The following is a 17,374-nucleotide window of genomic DNA, read 5'->3' on the forward strand; positions in this document are numbered from 1 at the left end:
CGAACACATTGTTGCGTTCCGTCTGTGCAGTTTTTCAATAGTATTCTATGTAAAGGTGCTAGAGATGTTTATAAACGTTGCTCCACGTCTCGCTATTATTTCAGCGTCTTTCACGTGAGCATCGCATTTTTTAATACAGCATGTGAAGTTAAAAAAATGCATCATTTAGAACCTTTTAAAATGCATCTTGAGACATCTGCGTTCTGGTCCATTTGTAAAGAACATGTTCTGTCTTCACAACTTTGCAAAGATCTGACTGATTCGTTTTCATTCTGACTAAATGTGTTTAAATGACATTTAATTAAAAAAAATATTGTTCTAGTCTGACTGAAATCAAACTTTTAAAGTGCATGTAAATGTACTGAGTGTGAAACATGTAACAAGATAAAAAAGGTTTATGTTCTTCCAGGGTTAAGAATTACCCTGGTTTAACAATTTCAAGTGAAAAGCCCAATTGAATTTTTTTAGTTGTTGTTCAGTCTTGCATTTATATTTGTATTCCTCTTCCCACAGATACCTTCCAGTCCCTACTCTCCTTTACTTTAAATCAGACATATTCCCTCTTCGACAGCACCTACCAGCCAATCTCCCAGGATGCGAGACCTATAGTGTCTACCCTATTCTCTGAGCTTGGCTTCTACCTCCGTGGCGACGCCAACATCTCTGTGGAACGCTCTGTCGATATTTTCTTTGACAAACTCTTCCCGTTGGTCTATCAAAACCTGGTCAATCCTGGCTTGGGTTCCCCTGTATCTATCTGGTCTGCCGAAGGAAGCGAGTGCTTGCGTGCTACTCGGCACGACATCAACCCCTTCGGCTCTCATCCACAAGCCCTTTTCCAGGAGCTGTCTAGGGCACTATCTACAGGCCGTGCCCTCAGTTGGGCACTGGTGGTGGGCGGGGAGGTGCTCAACACCACCGAGATGATGGTGTTGGCGCACCAATGTGGACGTGCACTGGTGCGGATGCATTTTTGCCCACATTGCCGTGGGTTGACGCTGATCCGACCATGTAGAGGACTGTGTCTCAACGTAATGCGGGGTTGCCTAGCAGGTCTTGCTGAGTTAGATGGACCTTGGCAACGCTATGTAGCATTTCTGGAGGGGCTTAGCAGGACGCAAGCAGGAGGTTACGAGCTAGAGCTGGCGCTTCTACACATCCGGGAGAGGATAAATGATGCCATCATTACAGCACAACTACAGGGGCCACATCTCAGTGCTGTGGTGAGTCATGCTACGCTCTGATTCATAGAACAAATTTATTTTTATAGGCTATAGGAGGTGTAACGTGCTGGGCTGGCATGCATGCAATTGCAGCAACTTGCCTAGTGACTGGTGCATTTTTCATGGCCAATCAAAGGCTATGCAGTTGCAAAGGTGTGGCATTGTTTCAGTCGTGTCTAGAAGGGAAACATCAAGCTGGGAAAGTCTTATGAGAGTCACATTTGCTTTTACTAAGGCTAGAATAAGGGTTAGGCATAGGGTTAGGGTTGGGGTTAGGGGTAGGTGTAGGGTTTCTGTGGGACTCCAAATACAGTCTCCTTTCATTATTTATTTTTATTTTTATTTTTATTTTTTTATTTTTTTATGTTCTGATTAAAAGTATGAAAAAAGGAAATTGCTTTATCGATTTGGAGTTATACAACAGTTATTTATGGTATACACAACAGTCATTTTATGGTATGTCCTTAAATCTTAAAATCACCCAAATATATGTTGTTCCAAACCCGCATGACTTTCTTCCATGGATCACAAAATATATTTTTTAGAATGTTAGTCTCAGTCACCATTCATTTTCATTGCATCTTTTTCTGTACAATGTAAGTGAATGGTGTCACATCTTTTGTCATACAGGTTCGAAACATGAGTGAGTAAATTATGACAGAATTTTTGGGTAATTATAATTTTTATAGTAAAGCTCTTATCCTTTAAAAGATCGACCTGCTCTCAATGCCATTATGAAACCCTGCAATTATTACATCTGCAGAGGTTTTATTATTAGCACAGTGATTAGAAGCGTGATTATGTGGTAATATGACAAGTAGTGTGAAAAATCTGTCAGTAATGACAGCATGACTATGGCTGTCTGTAAATGAATACCAAACCATCCACCCTGTGGCTATTCATACCATCAACGCCAGAGTCTGTGTGCATGCCTCAGGACGGCTGTCTGCCAGTCTCTATCACTCAAATGTTTCACTGGAAATGTGGCTGTAAGATCCACACAGGTCAGGGCTTTCATGTCAGCATGGCTTTCCACCCATCAAGACATGGTGCTGACAGTTAGGTCAAGTTTAAGAGGCATTCCCACAAACCTGTCTGAAAGAGTGTAAACTTGCCATCCATAATGGGAGATATTACTTAAAGGAATAAAATACCTATAAAATGAAATTTCTGTAATTTACTCACCCTCGTGAAGGTGTAAATTCTGGTGGTAACAAACCTCAGTACTAAAGGGGGCAACAGAGTTTCCTTCCAATGTCTGTGCTAGCTATAAACATTTTGACTTCAACTAACTTGCTCTGCAAAATTCTCTTGAAACTGTTGCTTTGACAAGACAGTAGTAGACCTGAAAAAGAAAACTGACCATAAAAGAGGACAGCTTACACTAATGCTCGTAATAGTGCCCTTTGTGGCAACACAGTGAATGTAACACGTACATGGGTTGTGCTATGAATTACATTCATTTCAGAATGCAAAAAACATGAAGTTGAGCTTGTGTAGCTAAGCTTTGCGTTTATGTATTTGCGTAGAACATGCTTTGGGCTTTAGGTGTACGCTTTATTGGTTGATTGGCTACTAAAGGAAATCAGTTTGTTTAACATACTTGCTAACTGTAATAGACAGAGCAGAATATTTCATGTTATTTTCAGAAGACCGCATACGCTAATACCAGCTATAGTGGCCATTGTGGCAACACTGAGAATGTAACGCACAATTACGTTGTGTTATTTATTACTTTCAGACACATTTCAGTACATTCAAGTACATCTTGTTTAGCTAAGTTTTGCATTCACGTATTTGTGTAGAAATATGTTTCGGGCTTAAGACGCATGCATTATTGGTTAATGCACTACAAATGGGAACCAATTCACTATTATGTACTTGCTGATAATAGAAAATAAACTAATAATAAACTAACTTACTCAGCAAGATTCTCTTCAAACTGTTGCTTTGTCAGTACAGTTGTTGACCTGACAATAAAAAACTGACTGTAGAAGAAGACAGTTTACCTTAATGTCTGCTATAGCGCCACTTGTGGCGACACTGAGAATGTAATGAGCATTTGCGTCATTTGTTTTGAATTGTGTTCAGACACATTTCAGAGCCGCAAAAAAAAACATTTGAAGTTGAGCTTGTGTAGTTAATCTTTGCGTTCACATATTTGCGTAGAAAAATTTTGGGGCTTTAGATGTATGCTTTATTAGTTGATTAGCTACAAAAGGGAATCAGATTGTTTATCGTACGTGCTAGTTGTACTGCCATACTTCGAATAAACAGTGCAGAATATATAATTAAATTTCAGAAGACTATAGTGTCCTTTATGACAACGCTTATGATGACAGTTTACCTTGATGTTGCTATAGCGGCCCTTATGGCAACACTGAGAAAGCAACGTGTCCTTGCGTTGGGTTATGAATTCCATTCAAACACATTTCAGAATGCAAAAAAAAAAAAAAACATTTTTTTTTTTTTGAGATTGTGTAGCTAAGCTTTGCGTTCACATATTTGCGTAGAGTATGTTTCAGGTCTTAGACATACGCTTTATTGGTTGATGCACTATAAACGGGAACCGAATCACTGTCATTTTAATGCTAATTGTAATGCTATTCTTGGATTAGACAGTGCAGAATATCTCATGACATCTTATTCATTGTTTATAAGATGTCTATTTGTGGCACCCAACATTGGCATGGACATGGGGGACTATGGGGCCTCATGCTGCATCTGGTCTGACACTATCTTGGTGCTTCTTGAGTTGTTTGGGTGTTGTCTGGACCCAATCAGCCTGATGTCCTGCATGCAAATTCACCTCTGGACAAAGACGGCTCCCGTGAACCGGACAGCCCCTTCCCTATATGCAATGCAGCTAACGAGGGGCCAGAGCAGGGGAATGAGAAAGTTCTACTAATTCTTAGATAAACAAGGCTCTGTAGAAGATAAATACAAATACAAACACGTTTACACACTCTCACATAGACAGCTCTCTCAGCTCATTTAATCCTTATTCGGTATTATAATTTGCGCAAAATAGTGGAAAATGTGATTTTTTTTTTTTGTTTTTTGGTAAAACTATATGATTCAAGATTCATGAACTAACAATGAACAATGATTTTTTTTTATATATATAGAGAGAGAGAGAGAGAGAGAATTTATTAATCTGGGTTAATATTAATTTATCAAAATACAACTGTTCATTGTTTGTTCATGTTAGTTCATATTGTATTAACTAATAGTAAAAATTTGTATTCCTATTAAAGGAATAGTTCACCCTCAAGCCCAGATGTGTATGACTTTCTTTCTTCTGCTGAACACAAATGAAGATTTTTAGAAGAATATTTCAGCTCTGTAGGACCATACAATGCAAGTGAATTGGTACCAAAATTTTGAAGCTCCAAAATGCACATAAAGGCGGCATAAAAGTAATCCATAAGACTCCAGTGGTTCAATCTATATCTTCAGAAGTGATATGATAGGTGTGGGTAAGAAACAGATCAATATTTAAGTAATTGTTTAATAATAATTCTCCTCCCTGCCCAGTAGGTGGTGATATTCACAAAGAATGTGAATCGCCAAAAGCAAAAGAAGAAGAATGTCAAAGTGAATGTAGAGATTTTTAGTAAAAAAGGACTTAAATATTGATCTGTTTCTCACCCACATTTTTTACATTAAAAGTTCTGGCCAACATTCACTTGCATTGTATGGACCTACAGAGCGGAAATATTCTTCTAAAAATCTTTGTTTGTGTTCAGCAGAAGAAAGAAAATCATACACATCTGGGATGGCATGAGGGTGAGTAAATGATGAGAGAATTTACATTTTGGGGTGAATTATCCCTTTAAAGCACAATTAAAATCAAGGACAGTTGACCAGTGTGCTGATTAAAAAATATAAAGTACATAATATAAAAATAGCTATTTAAAACAAAATGCATTAAACATCATAATATAAATAAGGTTGATTATAAGCTAGAGAAAAGATTTGAAATTGTGTACTGAATTACAAGAGTCTAGACTAAATAAAGCCATGAATCACCCTTTCAAAATCCTTGAAAGAGAGAAAAGCCTTGACTTTAGCCAAAACCCGTAATTGGAATCTCAACTTAATATGCAGAGACAACTGTAAGTAAACCATATGCAGGTGGGTATTCCCAAAAAGTGTAAACTTTTGGCTCTGTGGTGTTATCAAAACATTGTTCTGTTTGAGAGGCCCGTCCAGCCCGACACAGCTACATTGACTCAACAAGTGGCTTGAGTTTGGGGTGGGACTATCTGTTTGACTGACATGGAAATTACACACTTCAGCTTTAAAAATAAAATTGTAAATATTACTTGAGGTTATTGTACTGTTTAGCAGTGGCCACCAGATGGAGCAATAATATTGCTGTGTACTATTAGTTCCCTTCTGTGGACTTCCTTTTCAGTGCAAACCACAAATAAGGATCTATATGCCTTCTCTTTCTCTTTCTTTCAGGTGGGTAAAGTTTGTGGTTCTTTGACTGAGTCGGTTTCCTCCACTCCAATCATTTCCACCTTAAGGAGTCCGGGTCATTTAGTGAACCAAACTGTAGAACTCCAAACCTCAGTCACGTCATCCAGTCCTACAACACTTGATACAGGCAACCTACGTGAGCACATTACACTCAAAAGAAGGTTAGAAAATTACATGTATCCACCGCATATTTAAAGAGGTAGTTCACCCAAAAATGAAAATTCTGTCTGTAAATTCAACATGAGGGTAATTTATTTACCCAGATGTTGTTCCAAACCTGTATCACTTTCTTCTTTGGAACACAAAAGGAGACATTAGGCGGAATGTTACAGCCGTAGTCACCATTCACTTTCATTGTATGGAATGTATTAGGTTTATTTTGGGGTGAATTATCCCTTTATTTGAGCCTTTAAGAATGAAAGTTCTTAGCCATGAGCCCGAAATCTGAAATGTATCTACAAAAAGTTGGCTTGATTGTTTCAGATGTAAACATTGCTTCAGATTATATACAGTATTATGTACTAAAAAAGTGTCATGTTTCACATAATAACCTCCCTGTTGTCTTTCTTTCATCATTTGTCTTTTTCTCTCTTCTCTGCATCTGTTTGACAACCCCAGGTCTTTGCCTCTGAAGCCATCCAAAAATGGCAAACATAGAAGCCTGAAAAATATTTCAAAGTAAGTGTTTATTGGTGGATACCTAAAATTGAAAGGCATAGTTCACCCAAAAATTCTGTCATAATTTACTCACCGTATGACTTTCTGTCTTCAATGGAACACAAAAAGAGGTGTAAGGCAGAACAACAGTCTCAGTCACCATTCCCTTTCAGTATATGGGAAAAATAGCAATGAAAGTGGATGGCGACTGAGGCTGCCGTTCCTTAACATTCTGCCTTTTGTTTTACACAGAAGAAAGAAAGTCATACGAGTTTGGAACAACATGTCCATAACATTTGGAACAACATTGGAACAACGTAAGTAAATGATGACAGAATTTTCGAACTATACTTTTAATGGTGAAATCCAGTTTTAGTAGAGTTTTTAATTAATTTTATTTACTATTAATCAATTAATTGCAACTAATAGGCTTCTTTAGTCAGTACATCAACATATTTGAATAAGAACAATAAATATTGTTAACTTTTACAAAAAAGTCCATATAAGTGTTAAATTAAAGGAATATTCCGGGTTCATAAAAGTTAAGCTCAATCAAACACCATTTGTGGCATAATGTTGATTACCACAAAAGATCATTTTGACTTGTTCCTCCTTAAAAAAAAAAGCAAAAATCTAGGTTACAGTGAAGCATGTACAATGAAAGTGAATGGGGCCAATTTTTGGAGGGTTTTATGACAGAAATGTGAAGCTTATATTTTTTAAAAAGCACTTATATTAATTCTTGTGTTAAAACTCATGTATTATTTGAGCTATTAAGTTGTTTAAATTGTCTTTTTTTGCAGGCATTTTAGGGTTTGTTGACATTACATAGTCATGGCAATGAAGTTGTAAAATTGTCTAAAACTTTACACAGAAAAAGTTAGTAAGCAATTTTATCACACTAAAATCATGTTAACATGCATATTATTTATGTCTTGTGGCTATACTTCTGAAACAGTGAGTATTTTAACGTTTACCGATTAGCCCCATTCACTTCCATTGTAAGTGCCTCAGTGGAACCCAGATTATTATTATTATTATTGATTTAATTTTTTAAGAAAAGGAGGAAAATTTTGTTTTGTGGTAAATAACATTATGACACAAATGCTGTCGACTGAGCTTACCCTGTATTGAACCTTTAATGATGCTACCAGGTTATGCTGTTTCAGCAATTTCCAAACTGTACCTGTAAGTTTTTTTTATTTTTTTTTATTTTTTTTTTTATGATCTCTAATTATTTTGCCATAATAACATTGACTGTCAGCCTGAGAATGTTCCAGCAATTAAATCACATGCCAAATGAACAAGAACAAACACTGTCGGCATTAATAACTGTCACAAACAAGTATGGGAGATCAATCCAGCTTTTGCATCTATCAGTGTTTGGGCATGTTTGTTTAAAATACTGTGAACTTTTATTCACGGATGTCTGAACAGGTTGTACTGTATAATTAAGCCTGGTTTGATGTCTTTTGATGACTTCCTGAATAGCCTGTGCTTCCTACAGGGAGTTTATGGGCTACATCCAGCGGTACAAAACATTCTTCTCCAACCTGCCAGAGATGCTGTGCGATGGAGAAGTGGTGATGGATGAAAACACCTGCTGGAGCGGAGAAGACGTGGTTGAGAGGTTGGTGTCTCAACTCATGTTATCTCATGGATCATTGGTTAAATTCTATGGTGGTGCAATGCTGCCACGTACTTATTATTTTTTCTCTCAGTTATGTTGTGAAAACAACATCTTTTCTCGTAATAACGAGATAGTTATGTCATAAAACAACATCTTTTCTCATAATAACAAGATAGTTGTGTCATAAAACAACATCTTTTCTCATAATAACAAGTCAGTTGTGTCATAAAACAACATCTTTTCTCTTAATAACAAGATTTCCCTGTCTGTCACTCACTCGACCTTGTGTCGATGTAGTGACACTAGGAGTTTGATCTTGAGAGCCCTAATCACCTTTCCTTAAAATAGAAAAGGCCAATGAGAATTGGCGAGTGGAATTTGAATGCCACACTCCGCCCCCGGACATACGGGTATAAAAGGAGATGGCGTGCACCACTCATTCAGATTTTTTCTTTGGAGTTGAATGCATGCTTGTGTCCGTCCTCTCACCTTTCGCTTACGTTGTCTGGATTTTACAGCGCATATCAGCGGTCACCCTCGTTTGGTCAAGTGTTGTGCTTCCCCTGGGCGCTTCGGCGGCTGAGTCCGCGGGTGCTAAAAGAGTATATTCAAAAGAGTATATTTCCTTCTAAAAGAGCCCGCGCAAACGCTTGCACTACTGGATTTGGCCGTTATCTCTCCCCTCCGGACAGCCATGAAATCTGTCTCGAGTGCTTGGGGTGCCAGCACGCTGAGGCAGCTTTCGTGGAAGGGACGAACTTTGCGGTCGTGGCTCACTTCCTTCTTCATGAAGCAAGGAGCCAACCCCCTCCGTCCTGGGATGATGCTCAGCCGGCCGGGTCGGCAAGCACCGCAGGCGATCTGGATGTGGATATGGGAGTGTTTCGCCGGCTCAACCCCCGTGGACCTCCCACCCCCCTCGTTCTATCTGGAACGCCTCAGGGCGGATTTAATGTGTCATTCGCGGCTCGCGATGAGGCTGAGCTTTCGGTCGCAGCATCGGAGGGTGGGCTTCAGCTATCGGAAGCGGACGAATCTTCTGAGCTCCCGCCCATGGGGGGTAGAGCACAGGATGAGGTGGACACTGGGATGGCAGCCGTGCTTGCCCGGGTGACTGCAAACATCGGGCTGAAGTGGAACCCTCCACCCTACCCTGAGTGTTCGTGGCTGGATGATTGGTTTCTGGGCTCGGAGCGCGACTCACGGCCGCACCCCGCCCCGGTTCCTTTCTTCCTGGAAGTGCACGAGGAGCTAACGAAGTTGTGGAAGGCACCTTTTTCTGATGTGAGGAGACTCGCACCTCATTTGAAGGTGGTAGACAGACCACTCCATCGCCCAGTGGAAGGCCAGAGGGAGAATCCTTGGTTCCCTTTTTTGTTGAGTTCACCACACGCCTGAAGGGTGTCAGTATGCCCGACCCTCGAAGGCAAACCGAAGGAACGGTCTGTGATGAGGCAGGATCAAGACATGAAAGTACGCATCTTTCAGGTATACCACCGCGAACCAATCTCAGTGCCGGACGCACGATAGAATGTGCTTCTGCATTCAGTGCCCGCAGGTCCAAGATCGGTCACAACCCGCCGCCTTTCTTGGGCACGATGAAGTAGGGGCTGTAGAAGCCACTCTTCATCTCAGCTGGAGGGACAGGCTCTATCGCATCCTTCTGCAGAAGGACCGTGACTTCCGCACGTAGGGCAGTGGTGCCCTCGCCACCTACCGAGATGAAACTGACGCCGCTGAACCTGGGTGGGTGCCTGGCGAACTGAATCATGTAGCCAAGTCAGATCGTCCTGAGCAGCCATCGCGACAGTTTGGAGAGCGTTAACCATGCCTCCAAACTCCGGGCGAGGGGCACCAAGGGGACGACTGCTGCTGATGTACCCGCGGAATGGGCGCGGCGGGGCGGGAAGTGCTACGTCGGGGGGACTCGTGTCCCGATCTTGCTGTACAGGGAGAGACATTGAAGCACTTACCTTGCTCCGCGTACCTAACGTAGGACTGGTCAGCGATGGGGGAGGAGGCTGAGCATCCTCGTAGCCTGCCGCAACCGCCTGCGCGTGGGTGTGTGTGTGTCGCGGCTGGGTGCGCAGAGGCGGGAAACCCACACCTGCAACGCACTGTGCGCTGTGAGGTTACTGTGGAAACAGTGTGTGTGTGTGTGTGTTTTTATTTTTTATTATTATTTTAGGCGAGTGCCATCCACGGTTACGGTCTTGGGTTGTTTGAAGTTTCTTTCTCCTTTTCTCTCTCCTCTTGTCCTTTAATGACTGTAATGCCAAACTTTAATCAACATCAAATGAAAACGGATTGGAAAAGTGTGGCCACTGCTGACTCACTGTCAGCTATCATCAACCGATACAATCTCGTTCTCAGTGTGGCGTCCATGATTAATTTGCCCTCTCCAGCAATACTTCAACTCTCACTGCGTTTTTTGTGTTTTCTTTTCCTCTGCGGTCTTGGGCTGACCCTGCCCTCCTTTACAGTTCTATTACATTATGTGTTTCCAATGAGGACTCGCCCTTGTGCTCAAAGAGTCGCAATAAAACTCTTTTAGGTCTTTAAGAGTGCAGCTTAAGACTGAATATGCTATTTTCTTGCTGATCTTAAACCAGCCTAAAGTGTTTCCTGGTCTTAGCTGGTTTAAGATGGTTCCCCTGCTAAAAAAAAAAAAAAAAAGAAGAAGAAGAAAAGAAAATGAAAAAGAAAAACACAGCCTAAGGTGGTTTGCTGGTCATAGCTGGTCTCCCATCCTGGTGAGGCTGGTCTGTTGGTTGGTTTTAGAGCTATACCAGCTAAGATCTGCAAATAAAGAAATTTAATTTGTTTTTTCTTTTTTTAGTTTGGTTTGATTTGTTTGCTTTTTTTTTGCCTTGTTCTGTTTTTGCTTTGTTCTATTTTCATTTCTTCCTTTTTTCTTCTTCTTTTTTTCCATGCTGGGAGACATTCTAAGACCAGCAAACCAGCATAGGTTGGATTAAGTTTTGTTTTACTTTGCTTTACTTTGCTTTGCTTTGTCTTGCTTTGTTTTATTTTTATTTTATTTATTTTTTTATTATTCTTTTTTTCTTTGCTTTGTTTTTTGCTTTGTACAGCATGGTAAGCTAGTTTGTAGTTTACAAAACCCCTGTAAAACCATTTAACTAGACCAGTCTGACCAGTGGAAACCAGCTTAGTGGCCAGTTAAGACCAGCAAACCAACTTAGACTGGTTTAAGCTATTTATTTTCCCCAACAGGGTTTGTGTAGCTAAAACATCATCTTGGCTCAGGGCTAAAAAGTCTACCTTTGACAAATCAGAGATACAAATTACATAGTTTATTTATCTGTTTATCATTTAAATTTGAACCTGGGCACATTAAATTCTAATTCTGTGTAGCATATTCAATTGAACTTCACTGTAAGTAGAGGATGCACTGTAATAAGGCTAATACTAAGACACTGTGGCTGGGTGCTCAAAACATATTGAGCTGCCTAGCTACACAGCATTTTTGGGCTTTATTGGTGGGCTAAAAATGCTATGTAGGCAGCTCACTAGATTATAACACAGCCTACAAATGCTACATGATACATGAATATTTGCAGTATTTATAGTGTCTGTTTGACCTGAAAAGCTGTAACAGATAAGGTAAAGTGTAACTGAATACAGGATATCCAGTGCTTGTATTACAACTTATTATTCAAGTCCTCTGTAATTCCAAACAGCTGCTTTAATTTGCTTTAAATCGGGACTGCTTTGTGCAGTTCAAAGCTGACTAGATATATTACAGCTGTCCTACATAAGCATGGGCCCTTCCCTACATCATAGACCACAGACAATAAATAGGATGGAAAACTAGCAACCAAAAAGTCTCTTGTAACTGGTTATTACACACATGAGAAGGCACACATCTGAATTCACGTAAAATAGGATAGCATCAAAGTGCAATCTGAAACACATTTTTTAATTTGTTTTTTTTTGTGTATTTTAAACATTTCTGTAGAATAAAATTACCAGAAATATTCAAGGCAAATATAGTGGTATACTAAATATAGTGACAAGGTTCTTTAACCCTCTGAAGGAGGAAGCGGGAGCCGGGTGAACAATCCAACGTGAGTCTTTTTATTTTCAGCACTCTTTCAGTGTAACACACAAATGAATGGCTTTTTAGCCCACCCAGAATCACACGTAGTCAGTATTGTGCATCTCTCTCTCTCTCCCCTCCGGCAGTCTGGACACCTTTTTTATCCCTCTCCAGCTCTCACTGAAACACAGAATAGCTGTTAGAGATAATTTACCACAGGTGTCAATCCTTACCGTTCTTCCTCTCCCGGCCTTGCTCTCCACAGACGTCGCTCGGCCATGCCCACATCACCACATACCCCCATCGCCCGACTCAGGCCGGGGAGCCATCCAGTCTGTGATTTACCCCCCCCCCCCCACCTCCATTTCTAGAGAAGAAATCCGCCACAGCCATCTGCGCACCCGGCCTGTGGACCACCTCAAACTTGAAAGGCTGGAGAGCCAGATACCAATGGGTGATCTGCGCATTGGCATCCTTCATGTGATGGAGCCATTGGAGCGGGGCGTGGTCCGAACAGAGGGCGAAGACCCTCCCAAGCAGGTAGTACCGGAGGGTGAGGAACGTCCATTTGATGGCCAGGCACTCATTCTCTATCATGCTGTACTTCGTCTCTCACACCGAGAGCTTCCGAATAATGTACAGCATGGGATGCTCCTCCCCCTCCACTACCTGGGATACAAACCTACGATAATAGCCAGCCAGCCCCAGGAACTGTCTCACCTCCTTTTTGGTCTTAGGTCTTGGGCAGGCTAAAATCGCTGTGGTTTTATCAATTTGGGGCCACACCTGCCCATGACCCAAATGGAATTCCATATACCGTATTCACCCGCCCAATTGTGCACTTCTTTGTGTTTGCCATGAGTCTCGCTCATCTCAACGAACTCAGGACAGCCCTTAGATGCTGCTGGTGCCACTGCCAATCATTCCTGTAAATAATTATATAATTCAGATAGGCAGAGGCGTATGCAGCGTGTGGTCTTAGGATTTGATCCATGAGCCACTGAAACGTAGCCCGAGCCCCGAACAAACTGAACGGAAGCATCATAAATTGGTGTAATCCGAATGGTGTGGAAAATACCGTCTTTTCACGGGACATGGGAGTTAAGTGCCAAATTAAAGCGAGCCATGCCTAACCGATCAAGCAGTTCATCAATCTGAGGCATTGGGTATGCATCAAATTTAGACACTGCGTTGAATTTTCTATAATCCACACAGAACCGGACCGAGCCATCACTCTTTGGAACCAGCACCACCCTTCTGGCCCAGTCACTGTGGGATTCTTCTATTACCCCCATATCTAGCATGGCCTTTAATTCTTCCCAAACCACTACTTTTTTGTGCTCTGGTAATTGGTAGGGATGACTACATACCACTACCCCTGGAGAAATTTCAATATGGTTCTCTATGAGATTCGTACAAAGAGGCGAGGACATGTCTGAGAATTCTCCATGCAACCTGACTTGTGATGCTGAGAGGTGGTCTCCACAAGTGGAGTGACTCGATCGATGGCTTTTAAGTTCACCTCGGGTCCGAGCTCCTCCCTTTCCGGAACCACTGTCGCCAAAGTCACGGAGACCACCTATCTCCATGGTTTTAGGAGATGGAGGTGGTAAATCTGACGTGCTCCGCCTCTATCCATTCGTCTAACCTCATAATCGATTTGACTGGCTGTGTGACCTCAAAGGGCCCTTGCCACTTGGTGAGTAATTGAGAGCTCGATGTGGGGAGTAATACAAGAACTTTATCTCCCGATGTAAATTCCCGTAGCTGAGTACCCCTATTATGCAACCGGCTTTGACGTCCTTGAGCCTGGAGCAAATTCTCCTGTGTTAATTGCCCCCATGTGTAGAGTTTTGCTCTCAGGACAAGAACGTATTGAATTTCGTTTTTGCTGTTTGAAGGTCGAGTCGAGCCGCACGGTCGAGGCCCGTACAATAATTCAGATGGGGAGAACCCTGTCGAGGCTTGTGGAACTTCTCAGACTGCAAATAATAGGGGCTCGAGCCACTTGTACAATTTCGAGCGTCTTCGTGCACAAACTTACGAATCATATTCTTTAGTGTCTGATTAAATCGTTTGACCAAGCCGTCCGTTTGGGGGTGGTAAATGCTAGTCCAAATCAATTTAATCCCCAATAATTCATACAGTTCATGTAGTGTACGTGACATAAACATCATGCCCTGATCAGTAAGGATTTATTTCGGAATCTCCACTCGGGAGGTTATTCTGAAGAGTGCCTCCACAACACTACATGATGAGATGTTGCGCAGAGGCACTACTTCCGGATATGGTGTTGCATAGTCCACAAGAACCAACACAAAGCGATGCCCGTGTGCCGTCTGCTCTAATGGCCTGATGAGGTCCATTCCCATTCTTTTGAAGGGGATCTTGATCAATGGAAGGGGCCAGTGGATTCACCAGCTGACATTCACGGCATGCCGCACACCACCTGCGAACATCCTGTGAATGTCCGGCCAATAGGAATGGGCCATTAGACAGGACCCATCCACACACATTCCTCTTAATAAGGTAGTAAATGCCAGCCAATTCGTTCCCAAGATGAGTGGATGGGTGAGGCGGGAATTAACCGCAGCCTTGACACTATGTTTTTGTCCCCAAAATTGAATAGTTACTGTCACTACAGAGTAACTTTGGATATCCCCATGCACACACCTTACCTTCACCCACCGGCTTGTATTCAAAGCCTCGGATTGAACCAAACTTTGGTGAATGGAGGTTTGATTACAACCTGAATCCACCAAGGCTTGATATATACCCCCCTTAATACTCACAGGTATCCTGCTTGATCCTGTGGTGCATTGGGTACCCGGACCAATGTCTCAATGTCTGTGGGAGAGAGCAGAGAGGGTTAGGGGAAAGTGGTGAGATGAATGGCCCACAGGACCAGGGAACCGGTTTTGAGTTAGGAATGCCCTGTTTCCGGGGAACAGGATGAGGGGAGGGAGAGCGAGAGGGGGAGGGAAGAGAGAGAAGGAGAGAGAGAGAGAGAGAAGAAGGGGGCTCGCTGGACCCCAAATACGCCACTATATGGTCCTCAGCCAGCTGGACCGCCCCATCCAGTGACGCCGGTCAGTGGCATTGGACATATTCCGCTGTCCCTTTCGGTAACCGAGCCATGAACTGTTCCAATACCACCAGATCGAGTACCTTCTCGGCGCCATGAACTTCAGCCAGCAGCCACCTTCGGCAAGTGTCACGGAGCTGTCGAGCGAATGCGAACGGGTGACCGAACTTGCCGAGCGTCAGCGAGCAGAAGTGTTGCTGTTGTTTCTCTGGGCTTTGGCAGACCCCTTGCAAGATGGCTTTCTTCAGACCTTCGTACACCAGGAGGTTAGATGCAGGTAGTTGGTTGGCCACAAGTTGGGCTTCCCCGTACAACAGCAGCACGAGGGGGAACACCCACTAAGCGCTGGGCCAGTTCCATGCTCCAGCCGTCTGCTTGAAGAGCTCAAGGAATGCCTCCGGGTCATCTTGAGGTCACATCTTCATCTGCGTGACATGCAGTACAACCGTAGGCGGTTCTGGGGTCATGGCTGAAGACCCCTCATGGGTCCTCCGCTTGAGCCTGAAAGAGCGCCTGGAATCCTGCTCCTGTTCCAAACGCAGCTCAAGCAGAGACTGATGTTGGGCTTGGTGGATGCTGGTGGATACTTCGGCAAGTGGTGAGGACTCCATGACGGCATTTTCTTCCTCCTAATCCTGTATTTCGGCACCACTGTGACAGGTTCTTAGCTCTCTTGTAAAGGAGGAAGCAGGAGCCGGATAAACAATCCACGTGAGTCTTTAGTTCTACATACTTTTCATCACTGTTTGCTTTTCAGCACAACATACGCACACACACAGCTTTGTGGGTCTCTCTCCCTCTCCTCCGGCGGACTGGACTGCTCTTTTATATCCCTCTCAGCTCTCACTGCAAACACAAACAGCAGTTAGAGATAATTTCCCACAGGTGTCAATCCTTACCGTTCTTCCTCTTGTGACCTTGCTCTCCACAGACTTCGCTCGGCCATGCCCCCATCACCACATTTTTATTTTCGTTTTTCTTTTTCTTCAAATATATATTTTTGGCCTTTTTGTGTATTTTATAATCAAAATATATTTAAATAATTTTCCAAAATATGTCTAAAATATATTTTAAAACATATAATATAAAACCGTATAATAGAATATTTGTCAGATACTAAAGCAACTTAGTGTTTTCAAGCTATGCATTTTATTAGTATGATTTATCCCTGGGAATTGAGCCCATAATCTTTTGTGTTGCTAATTTTGCCCATGAACGGATATTGCTTGCCCATTAGGTGCAGAGTTTCATAACCTTCTCAGCAAACGAATGAGCTTATCCAATATAGCAGATGAATTTAATTGGAGCTCTGTTCCTTACCAGGGGATGTGTGTGAGAGTGTGTGTGTGTGTGTGTGTGTGTGTGGTTTCCATGGGAAAATCAGCAGTGTCTTGTCAAAGGGGAACTCTAAACTCTTTGGTCTTGAGCTGGGTAAATATTTTTCTCCTACATTTTTTTTCTTTTTTTTTTTTTTTCTCGGGTTTGGATTTATTTGGCCATTAATTATTGTGAGAAATGTGTGTGAAAGCAGTGACAAGCCCACCACACTGAACTGTAAGACCCCTGTTCTCTCTGGTGTATTCGTTTAAAGAGCCTGACACATACTTTGTAGCTTATTTGAAACAGTTTGACAATGTCTTAATCAAAATACTTTATAAGGTGGCTTGTTTGTTGTGGTGTTTCTTTACTTATGTGTAAGCCTATTCTGTTGCAGCTGACAGCCATGAAAGCTAAAATTTTGGAACAGTCAGATCAGTGTAGAATGTTAGTTAGTTTGTTAGTTAGTTAAGCTATAAATTGGTTTGTTTGTTCATTAGTTAGTTTGTTAATTTGTTCATTTATTCATTATTTAGTTTGTTTGTTAGTTAGCTTGTTCCTTTGTTAGTTAGTTAGTAATTTTGTTATTTCGTAAGTTGGTTCATTAGTTTGTTAGTTTATTAGTTAGTTTGTTAGTTTATTCATGTATTCATGAATTAGTTTGTTAGTTATTTAGTTTGTTAGTTAGTTAGGTTGTTCGTTTGTTAGTTAGTAGGTTTGTTAGATTGTTCGTTCATTCATTCAGTAGTTAGTTTGTTAGTTTTTTAGTTTGTTCATTTGTTAGTTATTTAGCTAATTCCTTAGTTTGTTTGTTTGTTTGTTAGTATGTTTGCTTATTCATTCATTTGTTTGCAGTTATATAGTTAGTTAGTTAGTTAGTTAATTCATTCATTAGTTAGTTTGTTATTTACTAT

General features: G+C 41.7%; 1 protein-coding gene across 1 annotated transcript in view; it reads left to right on the forward strand.

Moving 5' to 3' along the window:
- Positions 1-17,374, forward strand: part of LOC127437927 (glypican-5-like) — a 64,554-nt gene that overhangs the window by 11,108 nt on the left and 36,072 nt on the right. The window contains exons 3-6 of the mRNA XM_051693095.1: positions 514-1,223; positions 5,694-5,872; positions 6,330-6,389; positions 7,876-7,998. Of these exons, the coding sequence (XP_051549055.1) occupies positions 514-1,223; positions 5,694-5,872; positions 6,330-6,389; positions 7,876-7,998 (1,072 nt within the window). The remainder of the gene's footprint in view (positions 1-513; positions 1,224-5,693; positions 5,873-6,329; positions 6,390-7,875; positions 7,999-17,374) is intronic.

This window comes from Myxocyprinus asiaticus, chromosome 49 (assembly GCF_019703515.2).
Source record: "Myxocyprinus asiaticus isolate MX2 ecotype Aquarium Trade chromosome 49, UBuf_Myxa_2, whole genome shotgun sequence".
Taxonomy (NCBI): Eukaryota; Metazoa; Chordata; class Actinopteri; order Cypriniformes; family Catostomidae; genus Myxocyprinus; species Myxocyprinus asiaticus.